Genomic DNA, 16,053 nt, shown 5'->3' on the forward strand with positions numbered 1-16,053 from the left:
TATGTGAAATAATTATTTAATGCTTAACAATGATTTTTTTAATGGTAGCTTTCACATGAAATAAGATCCCTCTTACTTTTAATTATGTTCCAGGACAGGAGAATTCATGTTATCAAAATTCTAATACTCTTTAGAACAATAAACTCATATTCTTTTTATTAACCCCTTATAAATACATGTAAATGTTGCATTTATGGGTAGACATAACTAAAAGCACAATAGTTGTCCCACATATGACATGCAAGATTTATCTGGCATAATGCATTGAACAGTTTATAATTGAAGTCTACACTATTCAACTGAACAAGCATTCATCAAATGTCCACGATACCCAGGACATAAGAAGGTTCCTTTCAGAGTGTGGAGCCATGCATATCATCTCTTAATTGTTAGATGTGTTTTGAAAGAAATAGAAATATAATTGATTTTCTTACTTGTTTTGGCTCTGGAGTGGAGTGCAGACAAAAAAGAATGGAATCACACTGTCTAGATTTACTAAAATGGAAGGATTGCCAGCAAGATCATATCCCTAGTCTCCACATAGCAAATGGCACTTGCTAACTGTTCACTGTTTTTTTTTTTTTTTTTTTTGAGATGACGTTTTCCTCTGTTGCCCATGCTGGAGTGCAGTGGTATGATCTCAGCTCACTGCAGGCTCCACCTCCTGGGTTCAAGCAATTCTCCCTACCTCAGCCTCCAAAGTAGCTGGGATTACAGGCACCTGCCACCATGCCTGCCTAAGTTTTTTATTTGCAGTAGAGTTTGGGTTTCACCATGTTGACCAGGCTGGTCTGGAACTGCTGACCTCAGGTGATCTGCCTGCCTTGGCCTCCCAAAGTACTGGGATTATAGGCATGAGACAGCCTGTCCTGCCTGCTAGTGGTTCTTGAGCACACAGTTCTGCTTTTTCCTAGCTTTAACGAATGTCTGGTTCTTCCTTTTTTTTGTGCAGTGTATGTCAGCATTGTTTCAGTAATAAATACAATCTGGATCTTAGAAATAATATTAGTCACAGGTGCCAGGTGCAGTGGCTCACGCCTGTAATCCCAGCACTTTGGGAGGCTGAGGCAGGTGGAGCACGAGGTTAGGAGATCGAGACCATCCTAGCTAACACGGTGAAACCCCTTCTCTACTAAAAATACAAAAAATTAGCCAGGGAGGCAGAGATGAACCAGGGGGTTGTGACGGGCCGTCCACCAACCCGGGTGGTGACAGAGAGTCACAGGAAAGAAAAATACTGCCATTTTATAATAATATTATTTAATAACCTAAGTTATTAAACCCATTAGATTGAGAAAACTTGTATTCCTGTGATTTCGATAGCAAAGGAAGTATGGTATACCAGAATCACTAAATTATGAAAGATGGTGGATCAGCTTTTTGCAAAAAAATTTGGTAAGTCTGTTTTTTCCCCTTCAATTAAATTATATTACTGAGTAATGTTTTTTATAATGATGTTTTATTTAGGAAAGTAAATACAATGAGTAGTACTCAGCTCCAGTTTTCTCTTACTATTTTGTTTTTGAGACATAGTTTCATTCATGTTACCCAGGCTAGAGTGCAGTGGCGTGGTCTCGGATCACTGCAACTTCCACCTCCCAGGTTCAAGCTATTGTCCTGCCTCAGCCTCCCAAGTAGGTGGGATTACTGGCACCTGCCACCATGCCCAGCTAATTTTTGTATTTTTAATAGAGATGGGGTTTCATCATGTTGGTCAGGCTGGTCTCGAACTCCTGATCTCAGGTGATCCACCCACCTCAGCCTCCCAAACTGCTGGGATTATAGGCCTGAACCACCACGCCCAGGCTCTCATACTGTTTTTTTTTTTTTTTCGAGATGGAGTCCAGGCTGGAGTGCAATGGTGAGATCTTGGCTCACTGCAACCTCTTCCTCCTGGGTTCAAGCGATTCTCCTGTGTCAGCCTCCTGAATAGCTGGGATCACAGGCATGTACCACCACACCTAACTAATTTTTTTTTGTACTTTTTGTAGAGATGGGGTTTCACCATGTTGGCCAGGCTGGTCTTAAACTCCTGACCTCAGGTGATCCACCCGCCTTGGCCTTCCAGAGTGTTGAGATTACAGGTGAGAGCAACCGAACTCTGCCAGGAGTGGATTATTTTTATGGTTCACCTTTTAGACCATAGAGAATAACTTCCTGATGTTGCCATGGCATTTGTAAACTGCCATGGCGTTGGTGGGAGTGTAGCAGTGAGGATGACCAGAGGTCACTTTCGTCGTTATCTTGGTTTTGGCTGGCTTTTTTACTGCAACTCATTTTATCAGCAAGGTCTTTATGACCTGTATATTGTGCTGACCTCCTCCATCACCCTGTGACTTAGAAAGACTTAACCATCTGGGAATGCAGCTCAGTAGGTCTCAGCCTCATTTTACCCAGCTCCTATTTAAAATCGAGTTGCTCTCATTCAAATGCCTATGACAGTATTGCTACTTTCTTTAAGGTTCCTGAAAGGGAGAGAGGAAATATTAGATTTTTCATGGGTGTGAACCACTGCAAGTATTGAGGAAATATTTACTACTTCCAGCCTCATAATCCTGCAGTCATTTGGCACCTGTGAGTCAGGTGCAGGGGGAACTGCCCCATACATTCTGGAGCATTCAATCTGGTGGGGAAAGGTGTAGTAAGTAGGAGATATTTACTACATAAGGTGTTAAGGTCTGGGATAGAATTAAGTAGAATAAGGGGATGGGGAGGCAGGGGGTGTGATTTGGGCAGCCTTGATGATACGTGAGGAGCACATTCTGCAGTTGGCCTCACCTCTTTCTGAAACTTCCACTTTTTTCACTCTCAACTTCAACAATTGGTTCTTTTTTATTTTATAGAAAGCTTGTTAGATTCAGGTTTATATATTTTCTTGTTGAATTAACAGAATAATTTTATTTAACATCACTCTCTAGTGTGATTGAAAGCCTCTAATCCTTTACTGTTATTTGTTTATGGGCGTATTTGTTTTTACAGCTATGATAATTATTTTATTTTGTGTGGTTTCTCAAAAACACGTGTTTCTTATATCAAAGAGTCTGTATACTAGAGTCTTTCAGATTTGGTGCTAATAACATTAAGTAAGAATTTAAGACAAGTCTTGAGATGTTAGAGGAAAGCCAGTCTAAGAACAAATAAATTAATTATTATTTATTTTGAGTTGACATTTAAGTTGAGGTGTGGAGGTGGAGGAGACGGTTAAATGAGTTTAGAAGTAAGGAGAAAGATCTGGGAATAGATATAATTTTGGATTTTATAGTGATGTTTTGATAGCAATTGTTGATATTGCCAAAATAATTCATCAAGGAGCTCCCTGACAGCTCCCCGACCTTTCTTTTTAAAGAAACAGGGTTGGCCGGGTGCGGTGGCCCATGCCTGTAATCCTAGCATTTTGGAAGGCGGATCACCTGAGGTCAGGAGTTTGAGACCAGCCTGACCAACATGGAGAAACCCCATCTCTACTAAAAATACAAAATTAGCTGGGTGTGGTGGTGTATGCCTGTAATCCCAGCTACTTGGGAGGCTGAGGGAGGAGAACTGCTTGAGCCCAGCAGCCAGAGGTTGCAGTGAGCCAAGATCACACCATTACACTCCAGCCTGGGCAACAAGAGTGAAACTCGATCTCAAAAAAAAAAAAAAAAGAAAAGAAACAGGGTCTTCTTATGTTGTCTGGGCTGGACTAGAACTCCTATGCTCACGTTATCCTCCTGCCTCAGTCTCCAAGTAGCTGGGGCTACAGGCACATGCCAGCATGTCCAGCTTTGAGCCACTCCCACCCATCATGTTGCAAAATATTTAAATGTTACATACAGAGGTGTGAGGGAGATGTGCATATAAGCAGCACCATGTAAATTGCTTGAATCTTTTTTTTAGAGTTCTGTTTGGATGTGGCTTCAGAGCAGGGATTAATCAATTCATTTTTACTTTTTTTTCTTTTCTTTTTTTTTTTTTTTGAGGCGGATTCTCACTCTGTCACCCAGGCTGGAGTGCAGTGGCAAAATCTCAGCTCACTTCAGCCTCTGCCTCCTGGATTCTCTTGCCTCAGCCCCCTGAGTAGCTGGGATTACAGGTGCCTGCCACCATACCTGGCTGATTTTTTGTTTGTTTGTTTGTTTTTTGTATTTTTGGTAGAGGCAGGCTTTCACCATGTTGACCAGGCTGGTCTCGAAATCCTGACTCATGTGATCCACCTGCCTCAGCCTCCCAAAGTGCTGGGATTACAGGTATGAGTCACAGCACTCGGCTGTTTTATTTTACATTTTTAAATCACAATTTTTATACCTATTCAAAAGTAGAGAAAATAGTACAATGACCACTAAAATACCCATTCCTCAATTTCTGTGATCTTTAAGATTGTCTCACATTTTGTTCTATTCCTTTACCTCCCTTTGCAGGAATGTTGCAAAGCACATCAGTCATCACATCATTTTCTCAGTTCAGTGTGCATCCCCGAACAGCATTTACGTATTCCTACACAGCCAGTATCTCATCACATCTGACAAAATTGACAATGATTTTTTTGGTGTCAGCTCATATGCAGCCCTTAGTTGAGTTTCCTCACTCTTTTCTTTTCTTTTTCTTTTCTTTTTTTTTTTTGAGACAGAGTCTTGTGCTGTCACCCAGGCTGGAGTACAATGGTGTAATCTCGGCTCACTGCAGCCTCTGCCCCCTGTGCTCCAGCAATTCTCCTGCCTCAGCCTCCTGAGTAGCTGGGATTACAGGCACATGCCACCATGCCTGGCTAATTTTTCTATTTTTAGTAGAGACGGGGTTTTGCCATATTTGCCAAGCTGGTCTTGAACTCCTGACCTCAGGTGATCCTCCCACCTCGGCCTCCCAAAGTGCTGGGATTACAGGCATGAGCCACTACACCCAGCCAAGTTTCTCACTCTTACATGGACAGTATCTCATTTTCTCATTATCTGAATAATTATGCTTTAAATCTGGATCCAAAAAATCTTCATGTGCTAACTTTGGTTGTTATGCTTCTTGTAATCTAAACTGGCCTCTGCTTACTTTTTTTATTTCCCATTCCATGAATTCTGTGTGCAAAGTTTTATATATATATATCTTGCTCACGAGGTTGAAGGGGGTAAAGAACATTGATCTTGTTGTTTCAGTGTAGATGAAAGTTTAGCCTGAAAGGTGCCAGTTTGCAGCAGCAAATGGAGGAGGGTTATTACAGTCATGAACAGTTTGTAGCAAAAGGCTGTTTCCAAATCGTATTTGCAGGCCGGGTGCAGTGGCTCATGCCTGTAATCCCAGCCCTTTGGGAGGCAGAGATGGGTGGATCACTTGAGGTTAGGAATTTGAGACCAGCCTGGCCAACATAGTGAAACCCGACTCTACTGAAAGGTACAAAAGTTAGCCAGGCATGGTGGCGGGCACCTGTAATTTTAGCTACTCAGGAGGCTGAGGCAGGAGAATCACTTGAACCCAGGAGGCAGAGGTTGGAATGAACCAAGATCATGCTACTGCACTCCAATCTGGGTGACGGAGCAAGACTCCATCTCGAAAAAGAAAAAAAAAAAATAGTATTTAGGTTGTATTCTTTATTGTCTATAATGATTTTCTTTCTCTCTCTTCTTCCTAAGGATACTGAAAAATAGAGTTCAATCTTTTAAGATCTTAGAGTTATTTTGTCTTGGGACCAGGGCACTTAAATTTGCCAAAATCAGGCTGTTAATGATGGGTAATTTTTATTTATTTGTTTATTTATTTATTTATTTATCTGTTTATTTATTTTTGAGATGGAGTCTCGCTCTGTCACCCAGACTGGAGTGCAGTGGCGCGATCTCTGCTCACTGCAAGCTCTGCCTCCCAGGTTCATGCCATTCTCCTGCCTCAGCTTTCTGAGTAGCTGAAACTACAGGTGCCCGCCACCACACCCAGCTAATTTTTTGTATTTTTAGGAGAGATGGGGTTTCACCGTGTTAGCCAAGATGGTCTCAATCTCCTGACTTCATGATCTGCCTGCCTCGCCCTCCCAAAGTGTTGAGATTACAGGCGTGAGCCACTGTGCATGGCTATTCTTATTATTATTATTTTAGTTTTTAAAATTTTTATTTCTCAGCCTTGGGATTCTGATACGTAAAAATGCAAGTATCTTCAAAGATAGAAAACATTTACGGTTATCATTAAAATGGGAGAACTCAGAATACACAATCATGGAGCAGTGCCCTCCACCAGCCCCCCAGCTAACTACAGCTGCAAGCATGATTCTCATGCTGTCTTGTACCTAGTGTTCAACTAGTGACACAGCTTCTTCGCTCATGGGGAAGGGCCATCAGCAAATGGCACTTAAGCATGGGGGCTTGAGAAAGATCCCACACACTCGAGGCCATGTTGGAGACATTTCATGAAAGGATTAGGTGGGTTACCCCTGGCTTTCTGCCCCAGAGTTTATCAAGACTGATATTAAAGTAAATGCATTGTAAGCCACACATACAAGTTGTGGAGTGAAATAAACTGAGTGATTTTTTTGTTTGTCCTGTTTTATAGACTTTAATTAAATTGTGGCCTTGGATTGGGAGTAGGATTTTGTGATTATTATTATTTTTATTATACTTGAAGTTCTGGGGTACATGTGCAGAACGTGTCGTTTTGTTACATAGCTATACACACGTGCCATGGTTGTTTGCTGCACCCATCAACCCCTCATCTACATTAGGTATTTCTCCTAATGCTATCCCTTCTTTAGCTCCCAACCCCCTGACAGGCCCCGATGTGTGATGTTCCCCTCCCTGTGTCCATGTGTTCTCATTGTTCAACTCCCACTTATGAGTGAGAACATGCAGTTTTTGATTTTCTGTTCTTGTGTTAGTTTGCTAAGAATGATGGTTTCCAGCTTCATCCATGTTCCTGCAAAGGACATGAACTCATCTTTTTATGCCTGCATAGTATTCCATGGTGTATATGTGCCACATTTTCTTTATCTGGTCTATCATTGATGAACTTTTGGGCTAGTTCCAAGTTTTTGCTATTGTGAATAGTGTCACAATGAACATACTTGCGTATGTGTCTTTATAGTAGAATGATTTATAATCCTTTAGGTATATGCCCAGTAATGGGATTGCTGGATCAAATGGTATTTCTGGTTCTAGATCCTCGAGGAATCGCTACACTGTCTTTCACAATGGTTAACCTAATTTACACTCCCAACAACTGTGTAAAAGTGTTCCTATTTCTCCACGTCCCCTCCAGCATCTTCTGTTTACTGACTGTTTAATGATCATTCTAACTGGAGTGGTTTTGATTGGCATTTCTCTAATGACCATTGATGATGAGCTTTTTTTTCATATGTTCTTTCGCTGCATGAATGTCTTCTTTTGAGAAGTGTCTGTTCATATCCTTTGCCCACTTTTGATGGGGTTGTTTTTTTCTTGTAAATTTGTTTAAGTTCTTTGTAGATTCTGGAAATTAGCCCTTTGTCAGATAGACAGATTGCACAAATTTTGTCCCATTCTGTGGTTTGTCCCATTCTGTAGGTTGCTTGTTCACTCTGTTGATAGTTTCTTTTGCTGTGCTGTGCTCTTTAGTTTAATTAGATCCCATTTGTCAATTTTGGCTTTTGTTGCCATTGCTTTTGGTGTTTTAGTCATGAAGTCTGCCCATGCCTATGCCCTGAATGGTATTGCCTAGGTTTTCTTCTAGAGTTTTTATGGTTTTAGGTCTTACGTGTAAGTCTTTAATCCATCTTGGGCTAATTTTTGTATAAGGTGTAAGGAAGGGGTCCAGTTTCAGTTTCTGCATATGGCTCAAGCAGTTTTCCCAACACCATTTATTAAATAGGGAATCCTTTCCCCATTGCTTGTTTTTGTCAGGTTTGTCAAAGATCAGATGGTTGTAGATGTGTGATGTCATTTCCGAGGCCTCTGTTCTGTTCTATTGGTCTATATACCTGTTTTAGTACCAGTACCATGCTGTTTTGGTTACTGTAGCCTTGTAGTATAGTTTGAAGTCAGGTAGCGTGATACCTCCAGCTTTGTGCTTTTTGCTTAGGATTGTCTTGCCTATGCGGGCTCTTTTTTGGTTCCATATGAAATTTAAAGTATTTTTTTGCAATTCTGTCAAGAAAGTCAATGGTAGCTTGATAGGGATAGCATTGAATCTACAAATTACTTTGGGCAGTATGGCCATTTTTACAATATTGATTCTTCCTATCCATGAGCATGGAATGTTTTTCCATTTATTTGTGTCTTCTCTTATTTCCTTGGGCAGTGGTTTGTAGTTCTCCTTGAAGAGGTCCTTCACATCCCTTGTAAGTTGTATTCCTAGGCATTTTATTCTCTTTGTAGCAGTTGTGAATGGTAGTTCACTCATGATTTGGCTCTCTGTCTATTATTGGTGTATAGGGATGCTTGTGATTTATGCACATTGATTTTGTATCCTGAGACTTTGCTGAAGTTGATTATCAGCTTAAGGCGATTTGGGGCTGAGACGATGGGGTTTTCTAAATAAACAATCATGTCATCTGGAAACAGAAATTTGACTTCCTCTCTTCCAAATTGAATACCCTTTATTTCTTTCTCTTGCCTGATTACCCTGGCCAGAACTTCCAATACTATGTTGAATAGGAGTGGTGAGAGAGGGCATCCTTGTCTTGTGCCAGTTTTCAAAGGGAATGCTTCCAGTTTTTGCACATTCAGCATGATGTTGGCTATGGGTTTGTCATAAATAGCTCTTATTATTTTGAGATATGTTTCATCAATATCTAGTTTATTGAGAGTTTTTAGCATGAAGGGTGTTGAAATTTGTCAAAGGCCTTTTCTGCATCTATTGAGATAATCCTGTGGTTTTTATCATTGGTTCTGTTTATGTGATGGATTACATTTGTTCATTTGTGTATGTTGAACCAGGCTTGCATCCCAGGTATGAAGCTGACTTGATTGTGGTGGATAAGCTTTTTGATGTGTTGCTGGATTTGATTTGTCAATATTTTTTATTTTATTTTTTTATTTTTTTGAGATGGAGTCTTCCTCTGTCGCCCAGGCTGGAGTGCAGTGGCACAATCTCGGCTCACTGCAAGCTCCGCCTCCCGGGTTCATGCCATTCTCCTGCCTCAGCCTCCCGAGTAGCTGGGACTACAGGCTCCCACCACCACGCCTGGCTAATTTTTTGTATCTTTAGTGGAGACGGGGTTTCACCGTGGTCTCGATCTCCTGACCTCGTGATCCGCCTGCCTCGGCCTCCCAAAGTGCTGGGATTACAAGCGTGAGCCACCGTGCCCGGCCGTCAGTATTTTATTGAGGATTTTCACATCGATGTTCATCAGGGATATTGGCCTGAAATTTTCTTTTTTGTTGTGTCTCTGCCAGGTTTTATCTGGGTGATGCTGGCCTCATAAAATGAGTTAGGGAAGAGTCCCTCTTTTTCTATTGTTTAGAATAGTTTCAGAAGGAATGGTACCAGCTCCACTTTGTACTTCTGCTGGAATTCAGCTGTGAATCTGTCTGGTCCTGGACTTCTCTTGGTTGGTAGGCTATTAATTACTCCCTCAATTTCAGGACTTGTTACTGGTCTGTTCAGGGATTTGACTTCTTCCCGGTTTAGACTTGGGAGGGTGTATGTGTCCAGGAATTTATCCATTTCTTCTAGATTTTCTAGTTTATTTGCATAGAGATGTTTATAGTATTCCCTGATAGTAGTTGGTATTTCTGTGGGATCAGTGTTGGTAGCCCTTTTATCATTTTTTTTATTGCATCTATTTGATTCTTGTCTTTTCTTCTTTGTTATTCTGGCTAGTGGTCTACCTATTTTGTTGATCTTTTCAAAAAATCAGCTCCTGGATTCATTGAATTTTTGAAGGGTTTTTCTCGTCTCCTTCAGTTCTGCCCTGATCTTAGTTATTTCTTGTCTTCTGTTAGCTTTTGAATTTGTTTCTTCTTGCTTCTCTAATTCTTTTAGTTTTGATGTTAGGGTGTCAGTTTTAAATCTTTCCTGCTTTCTCTTGTGGGCCTTGAGTGTTATAAATTTCTCTCTAAACACTGTTTTAAATATGTCCCAGAGATTCTGGTATGTTGTGACTTTGTTCTCATTGGTTTTGAAGAACATCTTTATTTCTGCCTTAATTTTGTTGTTTACCCACTAGTCATTCAGGAGCCTGTTGTTCAGTTTCCATGTAGTTGTGTGGTTTTGAGTGAGTTTCTTAATCTTGAGTTCTAATTTAATTGCACTGTGGTCTGAGAGGCTGTTTGTTATTATTTCCATTATTTTGCATTTGCTGAGGAGTGTTTTACTTCCAATTATGTGATCAATTTTAGAATAAGTGTGATGAAGTGCTGAGAAGAATGTATATTCTGTGGATTTGGGTGGAGAGTTCTCTAGATGTCTATTAGGTCTGCTTTGTCGAGAACTGAGTTCAAGTCCTTCATATCCTTGTTAATTTTCTGTGTCGTTGATCTGTCTAATGATGGGTCATTTATAGTTGCCTTTGCTTTAAGTCTGTTTCAGTAGTTAGTAAATATGTTTCTAGAGTTTTTCCAATTAAAAAAAATTGACTTGCACCTTGCTTTGGATTGTACTAAAATCTGATTTCAACACAAACATAATCTTCTGAATTACTTTTGTTTTTTCAGCTGAAGCCTTGGGGAGCACTGAAGCCAAGGTGGTACCATACCAAAAATTTGAAACACATGTGAATGAGCTGAATGTGGAAGGACTACCGGAAAACATTCCTTTCAGAAGCCCCCCATTACATGGAATCCCAAGGCTTGAAAACATCTTTCAAGTGGGCAATCGAATTAAGTTTGTTATTAAGAGGTAAGATGATAATCTGCAGAAACAAATCCATTGTCTTCCATAAGGAAAGATTAATTTGACCAAGATGGGCCTTTTGTTCCCCTCTCATCATGACTTCTTTATATTAAAATTAACATTTAGATTCATTTATTGAACAAACATTTATTTAGTATAAGCATCAGATATGCAAAATTGGTTCTAGCAAGAACCCTGTCCTTAGGAGGCTTAATACTCAGAAAAATGCAATGAAGAGTTATTGAGCATTTTTTGGGGAGAAGGCAAGGATGACACACCCAGATCAGTCACTTGTGCATCCAGAAGGGAGGCAGTGTGTTTCAAATATGAGTAAAGGCAGAGAGGAGTCAAATATGCTCACATTTTCACATACATTGCCCATTCTGTGTGGAGTGAGGAGTGCCATGTGGGCATGGTGGGATTGCTTAGATAGACTTTTGTGGCCAAATGGAGGAAGGCCTTGGCTCCTACAAAAGCAGTGGCAGTCATTAAATGGTCTCATAGCAGTTTCCTCTTAAAATAATTTGGATCTGCCCTTTAGAAAAGTTATTCTGGCTTGATTTTGAAGGGTAACACATGAGTAGTTTGAGTATTGGCGGGTAGGAACAGAAAGCCTCTCTCTACTCATGGAAGGAATGTTGAAGTGGGTAGAGTGTTGCTTACTGATTGAGGTTGTGTGTCTGTGTATATTCGTTGGGACTGAGTTATAAGGGAGAGGAAAGTTTTAAGATGATACAGCAAGCTGCTTCTGGCTGTGCTGTGGGACAGTTCATCTAAGATTCAGAAATATAATTGGGCTGGTTTGGGGGAAAAGTGACTTTTGCATATTTATCTTACAAAAAAGATGACTTTGGAGACATCCAGGTGGTCTCACCTGAATGTCTGAAAATTGCTATTTTCAAAATTCAAGTCACCAAAATGATTTTTTTCACTGTAAAATGAAGGCAGAATGGATTATATTTAAAAATTGGCCGGGCACAGTGGCTCATGCTTGTAATCCCAGCACTTTGGGAGGCTGAGGCAGGTGGATTACCTGAGGCCAGGAGTACAAGACCAGTCTGGCCAACATGGCAAAACCCTGTGTCTACTAAAAGTACAAAAATCAGCCAGGTGTGGTAGTGTGAACTTGCGGTCCCAGCTACTCGGGAGGCTGAGGCAGGAGAATAGCTTGAACCTGGGAGGCGGAGGTTGCAGTGAGTCGAGATCGTGCCACTGCACTCCCGCCTGGACGACAGAATGAGACTCCATCTCAGATAATAATAATAATATTTAGCAGTGCAAATCTGTGTGAGAAAGACCTGTAAATATCTTCTAAATGTTTTATTATAATATTAATATCAACAGTTTTTCACAGATCAAAACTTCTTACTCTCAATACAACTGAACTTACTCAGCCAAGAACAAATACAACAAGTGAAATAGTTGTGAAATCCTTTTTAAAAGCACAGATTAATCTTGAAACTTTTAAAAATTAATCTTTTACATGATGGAACTGCTCCTTCCTTCACCTCCCCAAAAAATCTTTTGCAGAAGCTCAATATAGGCACTCTGTGATTTATCAATATGAACAGATGCAGTGTAGGGATAACCCAAGGTTTTTTTTTTTTTCTTTCTTTTTTTTGATACAGAGTCTCACTCTGTCACCCAGGCTGGAGTGCAGTGGTGTGATCTCGGCTCACTGCAACCAGGCTCAAGCAATTCTCCTGCCTCAGCCTTCCGAGTAGCTGGGATTACAGGCTAAGTTAGCCATGCCTGGTTGAGTTTTTTATTTTGTGTAGAGACGAGTTTTCACCATATTGGCCAGGCTGGATTCAGGTGATCCTTCTGCCTGAGCCTCCCAAAGTGCTGGGATTACATATGTGAGTCACCGCACCTGGCATTAAGCTTTGAATTTTGACCGGTGGTATCCAAGAGAAATACAACATGTGCTGCAAAGGCAAGCCACATACATAATTTTATATTTTCGAGTTCAACCTGAAATCATTATAAATACACAATGAAGTATTTCACATTCTTCATTTGCGTATATTCTTTTTGTTGACAATTGGTGTGTCTTTCATACTCACAGCATATTGCAGTTTGAAGTAGCCACATTTCAGCTGTTCAGGGATAGCAGTTACTATTTGCCTTTAGACCTTAATGTTTATTCATGTGTGCCCTGTTCCTAAAATGACAAATACTGTAATTCTGGCCTGCACACGAATATCACAGCCTAACAGAAAAAGATCCAATAAGTCTCTGTTGAACAAATAATGTTATTTTCTTTTTGCGGGGAATGAAGTTTTGCTCTTGTTGCTCAGACTAGAGTACAATGGTGCGGTCTCAGCTGACCGCTACCTCCGCCTCCCAGGTTCAAGTGATCCTCCTGCCTCAGCCTTCCGAGTAGCTGGGATTCTAGGTGCATGCCACCATGCCTGACTAAATTTTGTATTTTTAGTAGAGATGGGGTTTTGCCACGTTGGCCAGGCTGGTCTCGGACCCCTGTCCTCAAGTGATCCGCCCACCTCGGCCTCCCAAAGTGTTAGGATTACAGGCGTGAGCCACCGTGCCCAGCCTAGTTTCTTTATTAGAGCTCTAAGTGTACCTTTCTTTGCCATCTTTTTGTTTGCCATTGTGCATTGTCAGAGTAAGTGACCACAATTTGTAGATCATCCATTACCTTAGGAACTTATGTTGCCAGGAACTAATAAATGGCCATTTAGTATGAAGTTTTGTATTGTCAGGAAATAAGTGTGGGGAATCAAGTATGAATTATGTGTGTATATTAGGTGTTTACAAATTTGTGCAGTTAATCATTCTCATGAATGCTAAGGTGAATACATGTTCTCAAGTTGGGTTAATGGGTGTATCCTAAAATACGGCTCCTTCAGCTTTCAAAGTACCTTGGGGCAATTACTTAAGGTCAGTCAATGTGCCAAATAGATTTTGTGTGGATTATGGCATGGAAAGTGGTTGAGAAATTCTGTAGTAGTGTAAGAAAATTATCCTTGTCCAAGAGTTCTGCAATGGAGAAGACAAAACTCAGTGCTTAACTCATAGGTTAAGCATGGTTTTCATTTTTTTTTTTTTTTTTTTTGAGACAGAGTCTCACTTTGTCACCCAGGCTGGAGTGCAGTGGCATGATTTCAGCTCACTGCAACATTTGCCTCCCGGGTTCAAGCAATTCTCCTGCCTCATCCTCCTGAGTAGCTGGGATTATGGGTGCATGCCACCATGCCTGGCCAATTTTTGTATTTTTAGAAGAAATGGGATTTCACCATGTTGGCCAGGTTGGTCTCAAACTCCTGACCTTGTGATCCACCCACTTCGGCCTCCCGAAGTGCTGGGATTACAGGTGTGAACCACCACACCTTGCCCTCAGCATGCTTTTGATTTAGCCAAAGAATCAAAGCATTGGTGAAGAATTGAAGATTGGAAGTTACACATTTCTTTCTAAGGGAAGTAATAGAGAAAGAAAAATATTCCTGGAGGTAGATCTTCAGTTTGCATTAGTCTGAAGATGATGAAACCTGTAGAAAACTTCATTTCTGAAGACAAAGCTCAAATTCAAGGTTGTGAGGAGTGCAGTCACCATTTTTGTTAGGGGCAGTTGTGACAGTTATTGCAGAAAGTGAGAATGCGAAACTTGTACTATATAAAGAATGTGCAAGTGTCGAAGAAGACACTGCAAGGATTGGGTGCTGGAGCAGTGCTGGACTTGCAATCATCACCAGAGTACAGCAGGTGTCACCAGAAGGAGAATCTTCTTCTTGCCATCGCTAACAGCACTTGACTCTGTCCCACTCATAAAAGATCTTGGAAGGAATTAAAGGTGCTTGGTGGTTCCTCATTTTAACATAACCTTACTTGGCCTGACTGTGGACCATGCATTAGTGTTTGGACAGGACAATTAAAATCACAGAGCACATGACAAAAGAATTTTGTGGCCATCAGAACTGTCTCCTTAAACACACCATGGGTGCACTGTGTCCTCAGCTTGGTGAAAGGTAGATGTCATACGTGAGAAGGCAGTGGAGCCAGGCACATGATGGAGCCTCGAAGAGTGGGAGGTGGCACCTGGCTGTGTGAGGAGGGCGTGAAGTCCTCCATGGGAGAAACAGATGCCAGCAAAGGAGGTGAGGATGGGCAGAAGAGGAGGCTGAGCAGCAAGTGAATAGAAGCGCTCAACCTCAGAGGAGGAGAGTCCCATGTCTTTATTGGTAGTATTCTAATGTGTTCATACTGGAGTTATTTTCTGTGGCTGAATGGTTCAACTACTGAAATGGGTGTGGGGTGGGGAACAACTCCTACTAAACCTTTGAGATGCTGAGTTTTCTTTTAAAGTAAAGGACATATTATAAGATTTTCTGAAACTGCCGACCTTTAGCAATATTTTCAGATCTTCTCCAACATTTTCCTTTGTCAGCAATCAGAGATGACCTCCACACTGAGGCGAATCTTCCACTCCCCTTATCCTTTTCCTTTTGTCTCTCTTTCCCTCCTTTCTTCATCCAGTAACTCCAGTTAGCCTCCATTGTCTCCGAGCTGCCTTTCGTCCTCATCCACAACTCCTCCACACAAGCTCTGAACACCTGTTCATGTAAATGACATCCTGTATGCCTTTATTTTTATTTTATTTTATTTTTGAGAGAGTCTTGCTCTGTTGCCCAGGCTGGAGTGCAATGGTATGATCTCGGCTTTCTGCAACCTCTGCCTCCCAGGTTCAAGGGATTCTCATGCCTCAGCCTCACAAGTAGCTAGGACTACAGGTACGCACCACCACGCACACCTGATTTTTGTGGTTTTTGGTAGAGATGGGGTTTCACCATGTTGGCCGGGCTGGTCTTGAATTCCTGACCGCAGGTGACCACCCACCTCAGCCTCCCAAAGTTCTGGGATTACAAGTGTGAGCCACGGTGCCTGGCACATGATTTACTATTTATAAGAACATGAGCTTACTACTTGTATAACATTTATCCCTGTATTTTAGTTGGAAGTTACTGAGGTGGTATGAGGTTTGGTGACTACATCTGGCCTCTCAGGGAAATGGCCAAGTTGTTCAGATTTTCAACTGTATTATATGAAGTTGTTTGTCAGCTTCATTGCTTATTACTGTGAAATAAGTTATAAAAAAAAATTCAGGTTGTTGTGGTACTCATCCTGTAACTACACTTGGAGGCCAAATAGGTGTTAACAGCCCTCAGCAACATGGTGAAGCCCCGTCTCTGCTAAAAAAAAAAAAAAAAAAAAAAAAAAACATAAGCTGGGAATGGTGGTGGGTGCCTATAGTCTCAGCTGCTGGGGAGGCTGAGGCAT

The 16,053-nt window shown here is 41.1% G+C and overlaps 1 protein-coding gene across 2 annotated transcripts; it reads left to right on the forward strand.

Annotated features, from left to right (window-relative positions):
- The first annotated feature begins 1,313 nt into the window (after positions 1-1,313).
- On the forward strand, positions 1,314-15,306 carry LOC116810164 (general transcription factor II-I-like). Of its 2 annotated transcripts, none has more exons than XM_032754223.2 (3): positions 1,314-1,395; positions 10,581-10,764; positions 14,734-15,306. In XM_032754223.2, the coding sequence occupies exons 1-3, from the start codon at positions 1,365-1,367 to the stop codon at positions 14,759-14,761; spliced, it is 243 nt and encodes an 80-aa protein (XP_032610114.1). In that variant the 5' UTR covers positions 1,314-1,364; the 3' UTR covers positions 14,762-15,306. The 2 variants fall into 2 exon arrangements, with proteins under 2 accessions (XP_032610114.1, XP_058291020.1); XM_058435037.1 differs by having other exon boundaries at positions 15,253-15,303.
- Positions 15,307-16,053: the final 747 nt, after the last annotated feature.

Source organism: Hylobates moloch, unplaced genomic scaffold, assembly GCF_009828535.3.
Source record: "Hylobates moloch isolate HMO894 unplaced genomic scaffold, HMol_V3 SCAFFOLD_460, whole genome shotgun sequence".
Lineage (NCBI taxonomy): Eukaryota > Metazoa > Chordata > Mammalia > Primates > Hylobatidae > Hylobates > Hylobates moloch.